At 32.8% G+C, this 20,217-nt stretch overlaps 1 protein-coding gene across 1 annotated transcript; it reads left to right on the top strand.

The window, feature by feature from the left end:
- Positions 1-594: 594 nt before the first annotated feature.
- Positions 595-18,574, top strand: LOC139502951 (malignant fibrous histiocytoma-amplified sequence 1 homolog). Its single transcript, XM_071292621.1, has 7 exons — positions 595-686; positions 8,300-8,357; positions 10,966-14,078; positions 14,864-14,950; positions 15,623-15,920; positions 16,492-17,086; positions 17,226-18,574. Exons 3-6 carry the CDS (start codon positions 10,970-10,972, stop codon positions 16,493-16,495), a joined length of 3,498 nt encoding a protein of 1,165 aa, XP_071148722.1. The 5' UTR covers positions 595-686; positions 8,300-8,357; positions 10,966-10,969; the 3' UTR covers positions 16,496-17,086; positions 17,226-18,574.
- The last annotated feature ends 1,643 nt before the right edge of the window (positions 18,575-20,217 follow it).

The following is a 20,217-nucleotide window of genomic DNA, read 5'->3' as shown; positions in this document are numbered from 1 at the left end:
TTTTTACGCACTCAAACTCATTTTCAATTATTTTTGTGTTTTTGTAACTATATATATATAGGCCACGCAGCGCAACATAGTATATAATCTTCAGATAATGAAGGACTACTGAAAACCTAAAGAAGAAAGAAGAAAGAAGATATAGGAAGATGTGGTGTGAGTGCCAATGAGACAAATCTCCCGTCCAAATAACAATTAAAGGTAAACCATTATAGGTCAATGTACGGCCTTCCACACGGAGCATTGGCTCACACCGAACAATAAGCTATAACATGTATAAAGGGCCCCAAAATTACTAGTGTAAAACCATTCAAATGTATGGTATTAAAAAATATATTTCGATTTGACTGTTGAATGTTCTGCTTGACATTTTGTCTCTTGAAGTATGTGAAATATTTATTTCCATGTGTAAAAAATATTGCCCCCCCCCCCCCCCCACACACACACACACACAATCACTTCAAATTTATTAAAACACATACAGAAAATAACTTGATCCCGCCTGAATTTCGATCAGCCCCCCTCTCAGATTGGTAACTGAGAAGTAGAACAACAAAATTTCCGGAAGCTGAAGTTCATTTCGTCCGGCATTGATTTAGATTTATATACGCCATCACCGGAAGTGAAGGTCACAAAATAAATTTCCCAAAACCTTTATCAATTCTTTAGGAATTGTATGCCTTTATGTAAGTTGACACACACACGTTGCCTTCAGTCAGATGATAAACAACTTTATTAATCTATTTTATATGTTGAAGGCACAAATTTGTTTCTTCATGCTTCATTTTTAATACATGTGTATATACCACGGTACTACTACTATCTCAGTATCTGTGCACATAATTATTTGTAACTTGGCTTAACTGGCCACCCGCTGATTGATACTTCGACACAAACAGTACATATATTCTTTCCAATTTTACGAGGAGTCATTATTACTTGTTCGGCGCCATTTTCAATGTTTATAACTATCAACTCTCGCAATTAACGAGAGATAACGGTACAGCCTTAATCGTGGCTGTCTTATATTAGCGCTGACCTGTTGTTTGTGTAGATAAGATTGAAACAACAGCAGGGATCCAGTTAATAACTTGGCGCACTCTAATGAGTTTTGTAGACCTGGAGATATAAAGGAAATCTAAATAATTCAGTTAGGGAAGATCTTCTTTGGCTCAATCATGTCAATTGGTTAGAGCGCTGCTTTTAGATCACGAGAGATATTGAACAGAGGTGGATTTAGAGGGGGGTCCGGGCCCCCCCTTTTTCGGAAAAAATTTGGTTGCTTATATAGGGAATCATTGAAACGTGACTGGAGCGGGCCTTCTCTTAGGTCAGTCAGTGGGCCCCCACTTATGAAAATTTCTGGATCCGCCACTGTTGAATGTGCTATCAGGCTGTAGTGTAGCTTAGGGAGTGTAGTGCAAGATTACTCTGACTTCCAACAGCTGTTTTGCAAGACAAGCTGGGGCCAGAGCACGTCTCATATCAAAAGTGGATATTTTCCAAGACCAAAATGGGTGCGCTGCTTCGTTACTTCTGGGGATATCCTAGTCCAAATAAAAAATGACGTCTGGCAAGGCAATTTAAATTTTTTCTGGGACACGTCCCAGAAAAAAAATACGCCAGAAAAAAATTAAAATAGCCTTGCCAGACGTCATAATTATTTTGACTTGGGATATCCATGATATCTGACGGTCTTGGATCAATATAAACATGATAAATGGGGCCTCAATTTTTTTATTTTTCATTTATCTTATCATTTAATTTATGTACAGTGGAGTCCCCGGTGTCCCCACGGCCCATGTTATCGCGCATTAGCTGATTTCGTCATATCAAAACAGTTACATATACAAAATCGTTCTTGTTAATGTTTTAGTCTTCCGAAGGGATAAAAAGAATAAAATTGATAAGTTCAAGTGAAGAAAAAATTAATAACTGAAATCCTGTGATTTACCATATTTGGCCAATTTCCATTAAAAAAAATTACATCATCAGATAAAACTAGTTTTATTTAAGTCAAATTAAAATCAGATTGAAATATTTTTTGCTCTGCATCCTTGGAAGTGTGTTTGGTACAAACTCAGCTATATTTCATGTATTTCGTAGTATAAAATCTTTCCTTTATTCCAAATTAGCTATTTTTGGAAGGCATGCACGAAATCACCGGACATTGAAGGAACTCTGAGAACAGGGGTTTCTCTAATTTTGGACACACATTACACAAAATAAAGAGGATGAAACCATACAAACAGAAGATTTAATGAAATAAAACTATATTATGAATATGTTCACACAAAATTATCCAATTATTGGTTTTATCGGTTGAATGAATTGAAGTCATAAGTCTTAGGTGCGCTGATACACCGGACTGCACCGTAATTCTCATCTTCCTGCTTCCCTATATTTTCTCGTATTTAGACAGTTTTCACAACAGGCACAATGACTTATCGCTTTTGTCGTTGGAAAGTCGAAAGAGACAAAAACCTGACCAAAGAGCAGATAACAGCCAAGGCCACCAATGGGTCTTCAATGTACATGTAGCAAGAAAATCCTGCACCCAGAGGCAATCTTCAGCTAGACACTAAACAAAAATGTATACTACAGTGTAGTTCAGTGTCAGATAATGGACATCATGAATACTAACTCCAAAATATATAAAAGAAACTAAAATTAAGAATCATACAAGACTAACAATGGCCAGAGGCTTCTGACTTGGGACAGACACAAAAATGTGACAGGGTTAAACCTGTTTTTTTTAGATCTCAACTCTCCCCCAATACATTTGTACCTCTAGCCAATTTAAAAAAAATAAACACACAACAATACCACTGAATACGCACATTAAAATTCATTTTAAATGAAGTCAGAATCTGATGTTAGAATAGGTAACAAAATAAACTAAACAAAATGACAAATAACAAAGGACTATATAGTTACTAGCAGTTACTTACATGCCATCTCTAGACCTCAATTAAACTGATTGAAAGATTATGTCTTCATCATATGAATATCAAGCACAATCCCTCCCATTAAGGGTTTAGTATATTATACATTGTTCCATCATAAAATATATGAGAAGAACTAACCCGTAACATGCAAACAACTGGTTTAATGTGTTTATTTCAGAAGCAAAGACCTTTTAAATTAATCAGTTTTAAACATGTTAAAGCCAAAATATGCAATCATAAATGACCTGACAACAGTATCATAACTATATATTCCTTCTTAATAAGTCTGTTTAAAGGTTTTGTTAGCTTTTGAGGGAAACATTTATTGATTTTTGACCTTATAAATCATTTTAGTAAACAAAAAATATTACAATTTTATTTTTTCTATTAAATATATGGATTCATAGTTCCCATTCAATGAATTTTTACAGTGAACTAGATGTTAATAAAAAGAAGATAAGGAAAATTAAAAACATGAAAAAAAAATTCTAACTTTTTTTTACAAAACTTTTTTTCTCGATTTTAAGGGGATGAAAAGGGGGTGTCGACTATACACAAGTGCGGACTATACACGGCCGAATACAGTATACTTCATAGTTTCTATTTCTGAAACAAGTGTCTATTGAATAGATCTATTAATTTTTAAGAATAATAATGGATTTTGACAAAAGGATGTGACTACTTGTATGTACATGATGTAGCTAGGTTTCTTGTTACATTGTATTTATATTATAAAAATAGAAATTGATTATTTTTGAAATAGCATGAACATATATATATATAAGAAATTACTTACAGTTTATAACTATACACTGTAAGTAATTTCTTATATATTTATATTATAAAAATAGAAATTGATTATTTTTGAAATAGCATGAACATATATATATATAAGAAATTACTTACAGTGTATAGTTATACACTGTAAGTAATTTCTTATATATATATATATATGTTCATGCTATTTCAAAAATAATCAATTTCTATTTTTATAATATAAATACAATGTAACAAGAAACCCAGCTACATCATGTACATACAAGTAGTCACATCCTTTTGTCAAAATCCATTATTATTCTTAAAAATTAATAGATCTATTCAATAGACATGTTTTTTAATGTTTTTTTTCACTGTTGGAATTTCCTTAAAAGTGTTTTTTTGATACATTGTGTGTAGCTTGAAACAACTTGTACTTAAAGTGTTTTTTTAATACATTGTGTGTAGCTTGAAACAACTTGTAGTACTTATACTAAGTACTACAAGTTGTTTCAAGCTACACATCAAGCTACACACAATGTATTAAAAAAACACTTTTAAGGAAATTCCAACAGTGAAAAAAACATTAAAAAAATCCTTTAATACTCCATTGCTTGAAAGGAAAAAATTTGATCCCAGCCATATGTCTCTATTCTTAATCATTGATTTATTAAAAAAAAGTTTGTTTGTTCTTGAGAAGAGAGGGGGGGGGGGGGGGTGTTTATAAAACCATAACATATAAAATACATTTAGGATAGAGTTATTAATGTGTCCGAACAAGCTGCAGATGTTAAATTTGTATCACTAATTTGTTGCAGCGGTAACCATGCCCAGGTATCTTGATAAAGTGTGTCAAATAATCAAATTAGCAAAAATGATTAGCCTGCCATAATATGACTGGATCAAAGGCAGGTGTATTGTTACCTTCTAAAGAGAGAAAAAAAATTATGAAAACAAAGTTACATAACATTCAAAAGATAACATATTAATCCTGATTTAGCACGATTTTTTTTTAACCCTGCAAATATTGGGAGCAGGCCTAGACTCTTAGTTTTAGCAGCAGCACTAGGCATTAGCACATAGAAAATTAAGGAGATGTTGTTACTACATGTATTGTTTGATCATCATTGATCATGTTGATGCAGTTAACAGTAACATGTATTCACATAAATATCTCTCCTTATCAGCTGGCAGCTCAAATTTTTTATGCAGTTAAGCTGCATTATGCTAGCACCCTAGATTTGTGTTCTACCCAATACATCCTGAAATACTTGCCATTGTTATTATCTAGCTTGCTACTATGTTATGTATAACTAATTGAACACTTTTTTAATACTTTTTATTCTGGATTACATAAAAAATGACAAGAAAAACCTTAAATGATCGTCGATTTATCCAAAAGTTTTAAAGTTACACATAGGAAGTAGTGCTTATTAAGAATCCTTGTGTAGTTCATTATGACTTGTGCTTTTAGCTAAGATGTCAAAGAACAATTGTATGAAATATTTAATCGCCGAAAACCAAAAAACAAGTAAATGTAGTTTAGATTTCCCAAATGACAAAAGTCGTAGGAATATTGTTTGTCATCAATACGTAGTACAACTACGTCAGTAGTCTATTATATAATAAGTTCAACTGTTCATGCTGTTGGCGGCAATTTCAAATTAGAAAAAGAAATTTTCGTAGCTTTTCAATTTGGAGGCAGGTGTGCAAATTAGCGGTGGTCCGAGGTCCACGACCTTCCACTTTTGCAAGCGGAATTTCGACTAGGATAGTTGGTTTCTAGCTACGCCCGACGTAGTCACCTTACATTTGCAAACCTTTTCACCATGTTCACCAAAGTCTCCAATTACAGTGGCGGATCCAGAAATTTACATAAGTGGGGGCCCACTGACTGACCTAAGAGGGGGGCCCGCTCCAGTCACGCTTCAATGATTCCCTATATAAGCAACCAAATTTTTTCCCAAAAAGGGGGGGCCCGGGCCCCCTGGCCCCCCCCCCCCCCCTAAATCCGCCTCTGAATTAAACGAGCTAAAAACTTATTTTTATCATTATTATTCATGACGGCGATGTTCATTTTGTTCAACCGCTAGCTTTATACAGAAAATCGCCGACAAATATTGTATAAATTCGAGTAAAATCGTATCTGATTGACAAAAACAACATTGTAAACACATAACAATGGCGGCCGTGAAGACAAAATTTTACACAAAATCGAATCCGATTACGGAAGCGGATAAGGGTAATTCCGGGTTTGGCGATCGTTTACAAAATAAATCCAAGCAGGTGAAAAAATACATCTATGCATGGTAAATGAATATAAACACTAGTATTGTAAACCAAAAGATATATGTACAAATGATGTAAAAGAAAGAAAAAGCAGAAAAATATTTTATTCAGAAACTCAAAATTACTTTTTGACAAATTTTAATTTAAAAATCCAATACGTGACAGCTTGGAACAGTAAATCTAACAATATACATGTTCATGGTCACAGTCTAAATTTTCTTTATAAATGATAAATGATGATAATGCATGTGAGATGCTTTTAAATTGTAAACATGTTAATGCAATTTCTAGGGGTTATTTGTTTTTTCTCAATTTTGAAGGGTCAATTAAAGTAGCTGAAAGTTTCATTCCTTATTTTCACAAATAATGCAACTATATCATATATACCTTAATGTTAGTAAATCATATGATATATAGGTGGCATTCTTTGGGCCACTCTACCCCCTCCTGTTTGATAACTTGGAAACGGTCGAGCTCCCCACCCCTAAACCATATGAGGGGCAAATCCAGGATTTTAGGTTAGGAGGGGTGCAAACTTAAATTTTCGCCGAGCAGAGCGAGGCTAAAAAAAAATTGAGGTAAAATTATTGGAATATTCTTTATTAAGCTGAGAACAACCCATGCTTTGCAAATTTAAGGGGGGTGCAAGACCGCAACCCTCCCCCGTCTGAATCCGCCCCTGCATATATTCAAGTATAGGACAATATAATAAATAAAAAATGAAATATAGGGGGAGTCCCTGGAGTTTGAGAACTTGGAAACGGTCAAGATCCACACCCATTAACCATAGTCATGTTTGTGACAATATGAAAAATCAAATGAAATATAGGAAGAGTCGCTATGGGTCACCCCACCCCTCCTGTTTTAGAATTTAAAAATGGCCAGTCGAGATCCCCATCCCTAAACCATATATATTCATGTATGGGACAATATAACAAATCAGATGAAAGATAGGGGGAGTCCCTGAGGTCACTGTTCACCCTCCTGTTTGAGAACTTGGAAATGGTCAAGATCCTTACCCCTAAACCATATATACTCATGTACATGTATGGGACAATATAACAAATCAAATGAAATATAGGGGAAGTCCCTGTGGTCATCCCAACCCTCCTGTTTGAGAACTTGGAAACGGTCGAGATCCCCACACCAAAACAATATATATTCATGTATGGATCAATATAACTAATTAAATGAAATATAGGGGGAGTCCCTTGGGTCACCCTACCCCTCCTGTTTGAGAACTTGGAAACCAATGAGATCCCCACCCCTAAACCATATATATTCATGTATGGGACAATATAACAAATAAAATGAAATGTAGGGGAAGTCCCTAGGGTCACCCTACCCCCAGTGGCGGATCCAGAAATTTTCATAAGTGGGGCCCACTGACTGACCTAAGAGGGGCCTGCTCCAGTCACGCTTCAGTGATTCCCTATATAAGCAACCAAATTTTTTCCCAAAAAGGGGGGGGGGGGGGCCAGGCCACCTGCCCCCCTAAATCCTCTGCCTACCCCTACCTGTTTGAGAACTTGAAAACCGTTGAGATCCCCACCCCTAAATTATATATATTCATATGTATGGGACAAAAAAACAAATCATTTACATTTACTATGGGCAAGTCAGTCAGACCTCACCTTTGATCCCTGTTGTAGTGAACATTTGTCTGATTCGTGTCTCATAACTTTTGTACTATAGAACACAAACTCAGTTTTCTTTCCAGGGAAACCAGTCCATTCATACTATTACATGTTCATACTAAGTCAAATTGAACTTCTAGCAGTCAAATAAAACCAAGATTAACTACCAAGTAGAACAACTGAAATCATTGGGAACTTGTACCACTGCAGACTCACCATAAAAAATATACATTGATATATGCATTGCTTTTGAAACCTTGATAACATATAAATTATTTGCCTTGATAAATAAATCATTAGATAAACATGAATGTACTATATATGAATGTTTAATGTTGAGGCAACATTGCAACAGTTTTCATAATTAAGGTTGCCTTGGTTTTTGGTTAACTGCCTTCAGCGCTTACAGTGCTTTGATTCAAGGTTGTTCAAGTGTGATTTATGTATGAGGTCCATTATCACTGAACTAGTATACATATTTGTTAAGGGGACAGCTGAAGGGCACCTATCGATACGGGAGTCTCTCTCTACATTGAAGACCCTTTGGTGACCTTCGGCTGTTGTCTGTTCTATATATGGTCGGGTTGTTGTCTCTTTGACACATTCCCAATTTCCATTCTCAATTTTATTTATGTATGTACATTAATGGGTAATATTATTTTTTTACAGACTTTTGAGGCTGAAAACAACAAGGAGAATGATGTGACATTAATGATATCCATCTAAGGTAAGAAATACTCCAGACTGGATGACTGGCAAGATTTAAATAAAGTTTACACTACTGACTAGTCTAACAGTCTGCGCCCTTAGCCACTAGTCCGATGCCCCAGATTAGTAAATATGGATTCGGACTAGTGAAAATTTACAAAATTTTATATAGTCATATAGGGACAAGTTTTGATATTTAGTTTCCGGACTAGTAGATGAAAAAGTTTTTGGCACAGACTGGTCTAATAGTAACTAAGTAAATTTTTAGCTGCTAGGATTTTAAGAATGGTAAAATTGGTAGGAAGACAAGTATGGGAACCACCATTTAACTTTAAGTATGGGGAGAAAGGGGGTGGGGGTCTAAAAAATATTCTGATTGCCAATTTGAGGAAAAAAGTATTGTGGCAATCTGCACCAAAAACTTCTTCAAATACTAGTCTGAAGACCAATATTCTGTCATTTTTCTTATTGCATTGAGCCAAACAAAGTTTTGCAAAAACTTCCTAGTCCGATTGAAACTTGACTAGTCTGGGGCATCAGACTAGTTGCTAACCTGTGCAAGGAAATCATATATATATCTTTTTTTTTTTCTCATCATAATCTGCATATTTTATATATCTTTTTCGTCATCATGATCAGCTGACTACAATATCTTTTACATTATAAATATATTCTGATTCAAGATTTTCCCCATATCTTTAGATATGGTGTTAAATTTTGAAAAATGTAATTTGATTGATAGGCAGATAGCATTGAAAAACTAAATGAAACTCCTGACTCAGACAAAATACCATAAACCCTCCATTGAAGTTAAATGGTTACTCTCTTAATAACACTAAAAAGACCACAAGTGGACTATCATAAACAGCAATTCAAGTAAAGACTGAGAAAAAATTATGGCCAAAATAAAAAAATGTCATTGAATGTCAAACAGAAGTCATTTAAGCAATACACTTCCCAATCTCCTTTTAGATCACATTTTCAAAGTTAGCTAAATCAAACTCCTCACAAGATTAAATTAGCCAAAAGAAAATACAGCATGGAATTATCAGACTTTCTTCATCTTGGTCTTTATACAACATTTTAAACCCCTAATGTCTGGCTGGCATGTTACAATTCCAAGCCTCTGAACTCTGGTTAGTGTACATAATTTTTAACATGTATAACCAGATTAACCGTTTAAACCCTGATATTTTATACACTTTTTGTCGAGCCTTCAACTTTTGTTGAAAAAGCGAGACATAGCAATCCTTCATTCTGTCGGTGTCGTCCACAAATATTCACTCTGTGGTTAAACATGTTAAAGTTTTAAAATTTTAATAACTTTTTTTTAAAGTATCCTGGATTTGTACCAAACTTTGACAGAAGCTTGCATTGTTTATGATCATAAGATAGTATCTAGAAGTAAATTTTGTAAAAAAAAAAAAATCCGATTATTTCTTACTTGTGTCTTATATCATCATGATCATGTATATTACTTATAAATGGACTTAGTTTTTCTGCCAGGAAACATTACATTCACTCTATGGTTAAAGTTTTTAAGATTTTAATAACTTTCTTAAACTATCCTGGATTTGTACCAAACTTGGACAGAAGCTAGTTTATGATCATAAGATAGTATCCAAAGTAAATTTTGTAAAAAAAAATCCATTTATTTCTTATATTACTTATAAATGGACTTATTTTTTCTGCCAGGAAAGGTTCTTAATTGTGTCTTATATCATCATGATCATGTATATTACTTATGATTCACTCTGTGGTTAAAGTTTTTAAAACATTTATTAGATTCATAAACTATCCTGTATTTTTACCAAACTTGGACAAGCTTCTTACAATCAAAAGATAGTATCGAGAGGAATATTTTTATTTATTTGTTTTTCTAAATTTTTTTAACCCTGTGATTAACAGTAAAAGTAGGCAAGACACAGGGTTCCATGGAACCCTTAGAGATTTTTTAAGTTCCTGATTTGTTGATTTTAAAATACCTGATGTCTGGTAGGTCACAACAATTCTTCAATCCTTTGTGTTTGGTTAAAATTCAACATTTTGTTATCCCTACCACATGTACCAGGGGCGGATCCAGCCATTTTAAAAAGGGGGGTTCCAACTATATGTCCCCATTCAAATGCATTGATTGTCCTAAAAAAGGGGGGGGGGTTCCGACCCCCAGAACCCTCCCCTTGGATCTGCCACTGACTACTGAACATGTACATGATCAGGGTTCTCACAAGGAATTTTATATGCAAGTTCAGGGACTTGTCATTTTTGGCCATGGTGAGTCCAACAGTAAAGAGAAGATATTTATTGCAATATAATTTATTATTTTACTTGGACAGAAGCTAGTTTATGATCATAAGATAGTATCCAAAGTAAATTTTGTAAAAAAAAATCCATTTATTTCTTATATTACTTATAAATGGACTTATTTTTTCTGCCAGGAAAGGTTCTTAATTGTATTATTCTCCATGACCTAATAGATCAATGAAATGATATTAAATAAAGATTACTTTTAAACTTTTACAATAAAATGATGATATTTGTGTTCAGTTTTTAAAATGGTGATTCCAGGACTAATGGACTCACGTTAGTGATAACCCTGTTAATGATATCTTATTTTATTTTTGCAGGTATATGATGATGGCTACTTCAGGCCTCAAGGGACCAAGTGAGGCCTCCGAGGCATTGAAGAAATATGTCCAGAGAAATCAGAAGGGGCAAGAGATGCTTGTTGTCCCGGAAGGAAAGTGGAAAGGCTGGGTTCCTCGAAGCATTTACTCAATGAGGCTGGAGGAAGTATGCTTACCTTTCCTTAAATTACAATCCTTTCCAGTAGGTGGCACTGCAATAGGAAGCTTAGTTTCAATGAAACATTTCAACGCAACTGGGAATTATATTCAGAGGCTTCCAAATTCTTTTGGGACATGCAATGACCTTGAAAGATTGAATCTCAGTTTCAATTTGTTAGATCAGATACCAAGCTCTGTTTTCTCTTTAGAAAATTTAACAAGTTTAGACATTAGTGATAATGATATTTCATTTCTATCACCAGAAATTGGAAGATTGAAAAAATTGAGAGAATTGAATGCATGCGGAAATATTTTATCTGAAGTACCTGAAGAACTGGCTGAATGTCAAAATTTGCAAAAATTAAATTTGTCAAGAAAGTGGCACCCAAAAAATGGCGCTATAAAAGTCTTACCACCAGCCGTTTGTCATATAAAAGAATTAACAGAACTCAATATAAGTTGGCATCAAATTAATACCATACCAGACGACATACAAAACTTGACAAAATTGCAACGGCTAATTATGAAAGGCAATTTTCTCAAATATGTTCCAAGTAGTATTGGCAAATGTTTGAAATTACAAGAGCTGGATTTGTCAGGAGCTATGAAATTAAATTCTTACATTCCACCAGAACTATTTCTATTAAAAGAATTGAAAGTTTTAAATATAAGTGGGAACTATTTTACAGAGATATCTAAGGATATAAAGGGACTGAAAAATCTACGTAAATTGATTATTCAAAGAAATGCTTTGTTGAGGTTACCAAATGAACTTTTTAAATGTAAGCGATTAGAAAGTCTACAATTTAGCGATAATTATTTAGAAGAAATACCTCCATTGGTGAAAAGATTGAAAAATCTTAAATATATAGATCTCCAAGGCAACAAGCTAAAGTCGCTTCCAGATGAAATTTGTCAATGTGAAAACCTTGTTCAAATAAACGTTGCAATGAATGTGATGGAGAGTCTACCAGATTTGATTTATTTATTAGAAAATCTGCAGGAATTAAATATTGAACAAAACCGACTTAAATCGCTGCCCCCAATGATGGATAAATTAGAAAAGTTAGAGAGATTGAGTCTCCATAGTAACATGTTGTCAGTACCACCCCAAGAAGTTTGTCAGTTTGGCATAGAGACAGTATTTAAATTTCTGAGAGAGTTAAGGATAAGTCGGGCTAAGCATAGAAGAAAAATGATATTGATAGGGGCAGCAAAAGCTGGCAAGACTAGCTTACGAAATGCCCTTATGCTTGGAAAATCAAAACTAACTGCTGAGCATGAGAGGACGTGGGTGCTGGAGAGACATCTGTGGGAACCAGAGTCAGATCTTCGTGTCCAGTTGTTAGATTTTGGTGGTCATCATATATACTCAGCAGCACATCATCTTTTTCTCACACCAGAGGCTCTTCATGTGCTAGTTTGTGACCTGTCCAAATACAGTTCAGATTTGTATGATTATATGGTGGGCAGCTGGATTGATGCTATCATTGACCGTGCTCCTGGTGCAACTATCCTACTTGTTGGAACACATGCGGATATGTGTGAAGACCATCAGATCGAGGAACATACTATTAATATCATTGAAAAAATGCAGGCTGACGAGAAGGAGAAGGTTCAGGATCTTCAGATTGAAGTTGAAAAACTGAGTACGGATTTGAAAGCAACTTCAGGAAAAGACAGCGGTACAAAATTTGAGGATATCAAACCTCAGCGACTACGCGAGAAATTGAATCATCTTCACAAATTGTTAAACGAGAGAGTACCACTTCCTGACAAAATGTATGTTGTCAGCTGTGCAGAAGATTTCCTCAATATCCCTGAATTTAAAGCAGATCTTACTAAAAAACTGAAGGAGACTGATGAACGACCCCTGCCTAAAGCATGGTACTTGTTCCTGACAAAACTGCATGAAGTGACAGATAAAGTCCTTCACTGGGAACAAGCTATTACATTATTTGAAGAAACCATGAGTACCTTGAAGCAGTCCATGATTTCATTAGAAGGATCAGCAGAAAAGAGCCTTGACGTCATTCTGCGATATTTACATTCAACCGGTGAAATAATTTGGTATCATGATAACCCAAAGCTGCGAGGCCTAGTTTTTCATCGTCCAGAAACCCTGGTGGAAATGTTGCGTACGATTTTCCATCACGATTTCAAGAAACATGTCATATTCGATGACAGCCACTCTAGAATGGCGGGGTTGAATAGGAATAAATTTGACCTGATGAAAGAAGATTTCCTGACGAAAGGTTTGATGACAGTTGAACTGATGCATTATTGTTTACTTCATTTCAAATTGTCAGCTGATGCAAGAGATATGTTCATTGACCTTATGCTGAAATTTGACCTTTGCTATGAAGTTCCTAGAATTCCAGGCTTACCAAGCACTTATGGAGCTAGTCGGGTATTGAGATTCCCATGGTTTTTAGAAGCAAATAAACCAGTTTCTGTAACATCAACATGGCCAGAAAAAACACCATTTGACACCATTGAAATCAGATACCAGTTAGAATTTGTGAAGAAATTACCGCCAAATTTCTTTGAGAAACTAAATGCAAGATTGCAATCACATGTCTTAAACAGAGAGGATTGGAAAAATGGAACGTTAGCTTTCAGAAATAGATCAAAATTACTTGTAGAGAAAACCACGGAAAATGGTAACGTCAACGTAAATGTGTCAGTGAGAGGAAGCGATATTCAGGAGTTATGGTTCCTGATTTTAAAAGTCAGTGATGACACATTATCATTGTTGTTGGAATGGCCGTTTGTTCGGTTCGAGAGATACTTATATTGTTCCCATTGTGTACTAAGGGGAGATAATGATCCTACAAAGTACCCTGGAGAAGTTCTAGAAATGAGATGCCAGAAGGGGATGTATGAGGTCTACCCTTGTAATAAACAGAAGGATGCCATGGTGCCTGCATGTCTTGTAGTACCACTTGATCCAGGTAAGTAATGTAAAGTTTTAAATGGCTATTGTAGAAGATGGAAAATTAATTTCATGTTTATTTATAGTGAAACATAGTAACCATTAACAAGATGAACAAACAGCTGATAATAAAACCAGATTAAAAACAAAATATCTGATATATTCATGACAGTCATATAACTCAAGGTTTGAGTAATGTCCTTAGAAATGTAAATAATCGGTGAAAATAGTAAACATTAACATGTTAACATGCTAGTAAAACAAAAATAAAAAACATTTGCAAAAAAAATCTGATATATATTCATGACAGTCATAGTATGACTTTTGCTAGCGCTCATCACTTTGTAATTTAAGAAAGGATTTTTCGCATTGACGAAAGTATTTCAAATCAATTTCATCACCTCAATTTAAATACAATGTCTGGCTTGAGTAAAATTAATGTTATTATAAAATGTATATATCCAATGTAAATAGTAACCATTAACATGATTAACATGATAAATAAAAGGCTGCTACATGTAATAAAAATAAAACCAACCAAAAAAACATTTGTGAAAAAAAATCTGATATACAATCATGACAGTCATACAAAAATAAAGGCTTGAGTAAAATTAATTTTATAGGAAAATGAAAATAAGCAGTGAAACTTATCTGCCTTGCATTGTTCAAAATGTGAAAACTATGAAATTAAGAGGTAGAAAAACTATCAAAATATAGTCATTATAATTTCAGTATGTACAGCATTGAAAAAAGGGGAGATTATTCTTACAATTCATAAACATTGTTATTATTTATATTTTACAGAGTATGTGGATGATGCTGATCTTTCTGGACATATAAGAACTGTGACAGAATTCCTTAGGAATCTTTGTGATACAGTGGATGGCCCAGGTAAGCTGAAGATAAAAGAGGAACCCATTCATGCACATGATGCATTAAGTGACTTGGTGCTTCTAAAAGTAATGATTAAAGTATGCTCACTGGCTAAGTCATTCAAATTATGCAATTTTTTTTCAATTTCAAACATAAAAAATATGAATGGTCATTTTTAATTTTGTAGCTAATTTCAATATCAGATGATTGCATTATTTATAATTTTACTATTTACTACATAATGTTAGTTATTATGTTATATTCACATCATAAAAATTACATAGTACGTAACACAATTTAATACAAGTTACAACCACCCATATTTCATATTTCTTACAAAATTCTAAACAGATAAATCATGTTATAGAGGGGAATATGCAAAAAATACCAGTCAAGGGAAATTTCGTCCGAAGACTGGTATTTTTCGCAAACCCCCCTCCACAAATATTGCTTACGTTTTTAAGCAAACATTAGCAGTATAAGAAATAACGATAATAAAATAAAAAAACAGTGGCAGAGTAACAAGTATGACTGGTATGCTTTGGGACAAAAATAAAATAAAATTGTACAACATGAAGCATTCAATTTACCACCAAGTTTAATCAAAACCCATACAACTAGTTGTCAGAACCTTGTCAATTTGTTTTATGAATGCTAGCTCAATAAAAAAGTATTATAATTTTTTTGTAGGTCATTTACAGCTGTTCTCTGAAATAGGATTGATGTATGTAGCATCCAAACTAGGCTTTGAATGGACACAGGTGGCTCTAGCTTTAGGTACTACACAACCAGAAATAGAACAGATCCAACTAGATAACCCTTACCAGACAACTAGACAGATTATAGTAGTGTTGATTCGATGGAGGGATCGACAGATGAATAGGTCACAAGAAGAATCAATAAGGCAGCTGGTTAGAGCGTTAGAGATTCCCGAGAGACAAGATCTTATTGATGATCTAAGAAAGAAATATAATCTACCTGTTGATATGTATGTATGATATTATGATCAAGTTGGTGTTTGAATACTTTGTATAGCTGTTACAAAAAATTAAACACTGAATCATCTAAAGTATTAAAATTTTTATTAAAAGTTTCAGCAACATAATAGAAATGATTTCTAAAATGGTCATTGTGACGTCATGAAAAAAGGCAACCATGCCTGATGACATCACTTATAAGGAACAAATCTTTTGCAGATCATTTGAAAAGAAAGATTATGATTGTTTGCATATTGTTTAAATATAATTAGAGAAACAGATTCCACAATTAAATCTCATTAATACAATATGTATCCTCTCTCTTCAGTAAAATTTAAAACATTTAAATGGCTCAGTGAGCCTCAAATTTGGATTTGAAAATTTATGGAATATTCTGCACAATTTTGTTAAGAATTTGAAATTCTTTAATTGATTTTTAAATTTAATTTTACTCATGGAACATATAATAATAATTCCAAAGTAGCACACATTGTAGTACGACTTATTCTAAACCATAAACATACATAAAGAATTGTTAAGAAAACCATTTATTTACTTGTATCTTTTATATGTCTATTTTAGATGAAGGGACTTAGTTACACAAAGAATTGCATCAACAGTCAAGCTCAAATTGATGATAGTGCTACTTCCATGGGAAAAGAATCATAGTGCTAATGACTACTTTTTTCTCTTTACATTTTGTATGATAGTTTTTTGGGATTCATAATTTGTATGAAGGTAACATTAATTGAATTCATGTTTTTGAATGTACATCTATTTGTTAATTTTGATTATTTGAAATTATGTAAAGAGTATTTTTGAGATGGACTATGCAGGGTTAAACATAGTCGCAGTCTAGCTATATTTCATTGAAATCAAATAATGAACAACTGAGGATAAATTGTATTTAAAAGAAGAAACTCTATCTAAATGTATTAACAAAATTGAACATGGGTTTTCAATCTCTTCAATCTCTTTCTATATGATGTTTAGGGGTCATGAATAAAGCTGGTGCTTCTAATTCAAAATGAAAATGTAGCTACTACAGTAATTTAATCCTGGATTCTTTTTTTTTTTTAAGAATTACCTCCCTTCTTTGGCATATTTAAATGAGAAAAAAAAATTTAAGATTGATTTTTTTTTTTTCAAATTTTATATTCAAAATTAATAAGATAAGGCCTTGAAGGCATAAAACTTTGCTCAGTACTCGGAGCACAAAAATCATGCTCGAAACACAAAATCCAGTATTTTGATTGGTTGATTCTTGAGTCTGAGCACAAAAATCGTGCTCGAAAGTTTTATGACTGCAGGTCAAGGACTCTAAAAAAAAAAATAAAAAAATTTAAAATTCTAGAATGAATCTGTAATTTCGGACTGATTTTATTGTATCAAAAAGGGGAGATAATTAAAAAAGTGATTTTAATTTGTAGGTTAAAAATCATTCTTAAAATACTAAAATATGGTGCATCGTTTGATTATATAAAACACTATTTAGCAATGCCAAACTATGGGACTTTAATTAGATTAATATATATATATGTGTTTTAAAGCATTTTTCTTGATTAAATTACATTGTAAAATCATGGTAAAAAATTATTTCATAACAAACTATTTGTGACACTTTCATTGTATCATCTCCCTTTTATATGGAATTATAATATGGGTATACTGTTTTTTTCTTCTGTACAATGTTATATTTGTGAATGAATTAATTCAGATCTTACTATGTATACAATAGTTTGCTATAAATTCGATGTGAATGATATGAATTCAGGAGCAAGAACTGAGTTACAGAAAAATCTGTAGTTATGTTATCAATATTTTTAAACCGGTGTTATGAAATAATTGACCAATATTGTCACAGGTAATAATTGCTTAGATTAGACTCCTAATTTTTATAGTAAAAGGAAGCATGCAATTAGGAATAAGAAAAAACATACAATAATTAAATATCCTAACTTTGTGTATCCTGTGTAAACCAGAGTGTGCATTACATTTTTATACATTCAAGTGTATGTTGTGCAGTTAATCATAAATCCATGTTCTATATCAATTTTTCTCCCTGCTTTAGAAACTCAGGTAAATCTCATATTTAATACATCCTTCATATAACCAAACTTTTATCAAAAGTAGAGTAGAAAAGTAATGTGGATATTAATTGTGGTTTCTATGTAAAACTGTGATCTTTTCTGATATAAAATACATCACATCAAGAAAGTTAAAAAAAATCCTTAAAACAAAAAGCTGCTGAAAAAGTCAACTAAAAAGGGCTTAGACGCAAAAATAAAGAATTCACAAAATTAAGTTGGCTTACAGTAACCATGTTCAAAATTTAAACTTTCTTAATAGACTAGTCCTAAATCTACATAAAAGATAACAATGATGGACAGTATGTCTAGGTATTGACTTTTCATACTTCCAGTTCTGTCTGAGGAGATCTCCATTATTATATAATTAGCATTCATGACTAAACCATCTGAAATTAAACTGACAACCATAATTGCAATTATATTTTGAGATTTATAATTACCTCCCTTACAAATACTCTTTTAAAGTAGAAGTTAGTAATCTTACTTTATCACACCAAATAAATATGTTTTGTGTCTTTCATGTTTCTAAAAAACATTTTTACATTAATGAGTATAATTTTACTGACGTCAGGTAGTAGAGAAAAACAGACAACTTTCTATATGAGCTACATCAGATAAAAATATATTATGCAAAAGAATATCAATACATCTGTTAACCTTTTATTATTTGAAAAATATTTCAATGCAAAGACTGTAACTGTTTGAAAATTTATTTAATTTTAAGTACAGTACGCACAGAGAGTTTGTTGTCACAAACTCTAATCACTGATTTCGGAGTGTAACGGTGTCACACTGCGAATCACGGATTATACTCCCAATTTCCTCCAAAGATTATCTCCCAACACCACGTGGCTGTTAATTGGTTTAATGACCATCGGGTGTACTGAAAATTAATGAGTGTGACAATATAATTGGATAAGACAGGTTTATTATCTCTGTATATTTAATCGATCTTGATTGCACCTGTGTGCTTTAAAACATGGTATTAAAATGTCCTTTCTTTGACAGATAAAAATGTAACATTTTCATTCAAAATAAGATAATTATTCTTGTTTGTTTTTGTCCCATGTCATTGTCATTTGAAATAAAACGTACAAATGTATAAAATACGAATTAAACACTAATTTTATATTTTTATTTTAGTCCGGTCAGGTCAGAATTTTTGTTTTTCAACAAAGACAATTAAACCACAATTAGAATTTTTTATGCCCTACTCAGTGAGCAATATCCGGTTCATTAATTGTTCAATATATAAAAATCAACTGTCTTTAAACAAAATTATGTTTTTACCTTAAATTTGTCCAATCTAAACCCAAGAGTTAGTTTTATCGGATCAACAAGTGAACTCTGTTACTTTCAATTTATTTTGCAATGTAAAATATTATGTTTCACTACCTCGGTACATTACTGACTTTAATTATTTGAATTCAGAAAAGAAACTGTAAAGTGACAACTCTGTTGAAAGACGGGAAAACAATTTGTATGCAATGTGCCCTATATTCATAAAAACATACCTTTCAAAACAGACCAACATTACTCTTTATTATTGTATTTGAATGTTCCGAAATCAATCAAATAGATATGAGAAGATGTGGTATGAGTGCCACTCGTCTTTCTAGTGTACATGCATATGTGCCCTGACATATGGTCAACGTCTATCCAGCGCAGCTCATATATTATTAGTTCTGTCAAATTGTTAAGTCGTAGATGTAGACAATAGAAATCAATCTAAAAGCATGCATTTTTGTACTCGTTTTGCTTTAATGGTGATAGCATAATTAGCATTTAAATATTATAATTTAAGGTGAAAATCCTTTTACAATTATTGTTGTTATTATCACCTATGGTTAAGTTTTTGTTTGATTTTATCATTACAGTTGTATTACATTGATTAACCATTTTTATGATTAATCATGAGGATGATTACTGTTGATTCAATATATTTTTTGGGGTAACAAATTTTGTAGATTTCATTGTTACACATGTATGTAAACTGCAAATGTAAACGTTCAGCAATACATATTTTTTTAGGCTTTGTATGCTGACTTTAACAAAATCATGAAATGAAGTATCTCAAAACGTTTTATTTTTCTTCAATCTTTGAAAATTGATTCCCAAGAAAAGAAATGAATCTACAATAATTCATATATCGATTAGAAAATCTCTTCATTTGAAATACATAGCTAAGGATCATTTCATACTATTGCGTATTTTGCCC

This window comes from Mytilus edulis, chromosome 14, assembly GCF_963676685.1.
Source record: "Mytilus edulis chromosome 14, xbMytEdul2.2, whole genome shotgun sequence".
In the NCBI taxonomy this organism is placed as follows: Eukaryota; Metazoa; Mollusca; class Bivalvia; order Mytilida; family Mytilidae; genus Mytilus; species Mytilus edulis.
Note: the sequence above shows the minus strand (reverse complement) of the source record. Positions and strands in the feature narration are given on the sequence as shown.

Coding starts and splice junctions, on each gene's coding strand:
- LOC139502951 (XM_071292621.1), top strand. CDS start 10,970: ATGATGATGGCTACTTCAGGCCTCAAGGGACCAAGTGAGGCCTCCGAG. Junction 14,079..14,863: donor TGTAGTACCACTTGATCCAG/GTAAGTAATGTA, acceptor TATATTTTACAG/AGTATGTGGATGATGCTGAT. Junction 14,951..15,622: donor TGATACAGTGGATGGCCCAG/GTAAGCTGAAGA, acceptor ATTTTTTTGTAG/GTCATTTACAGCTGTTCTCT.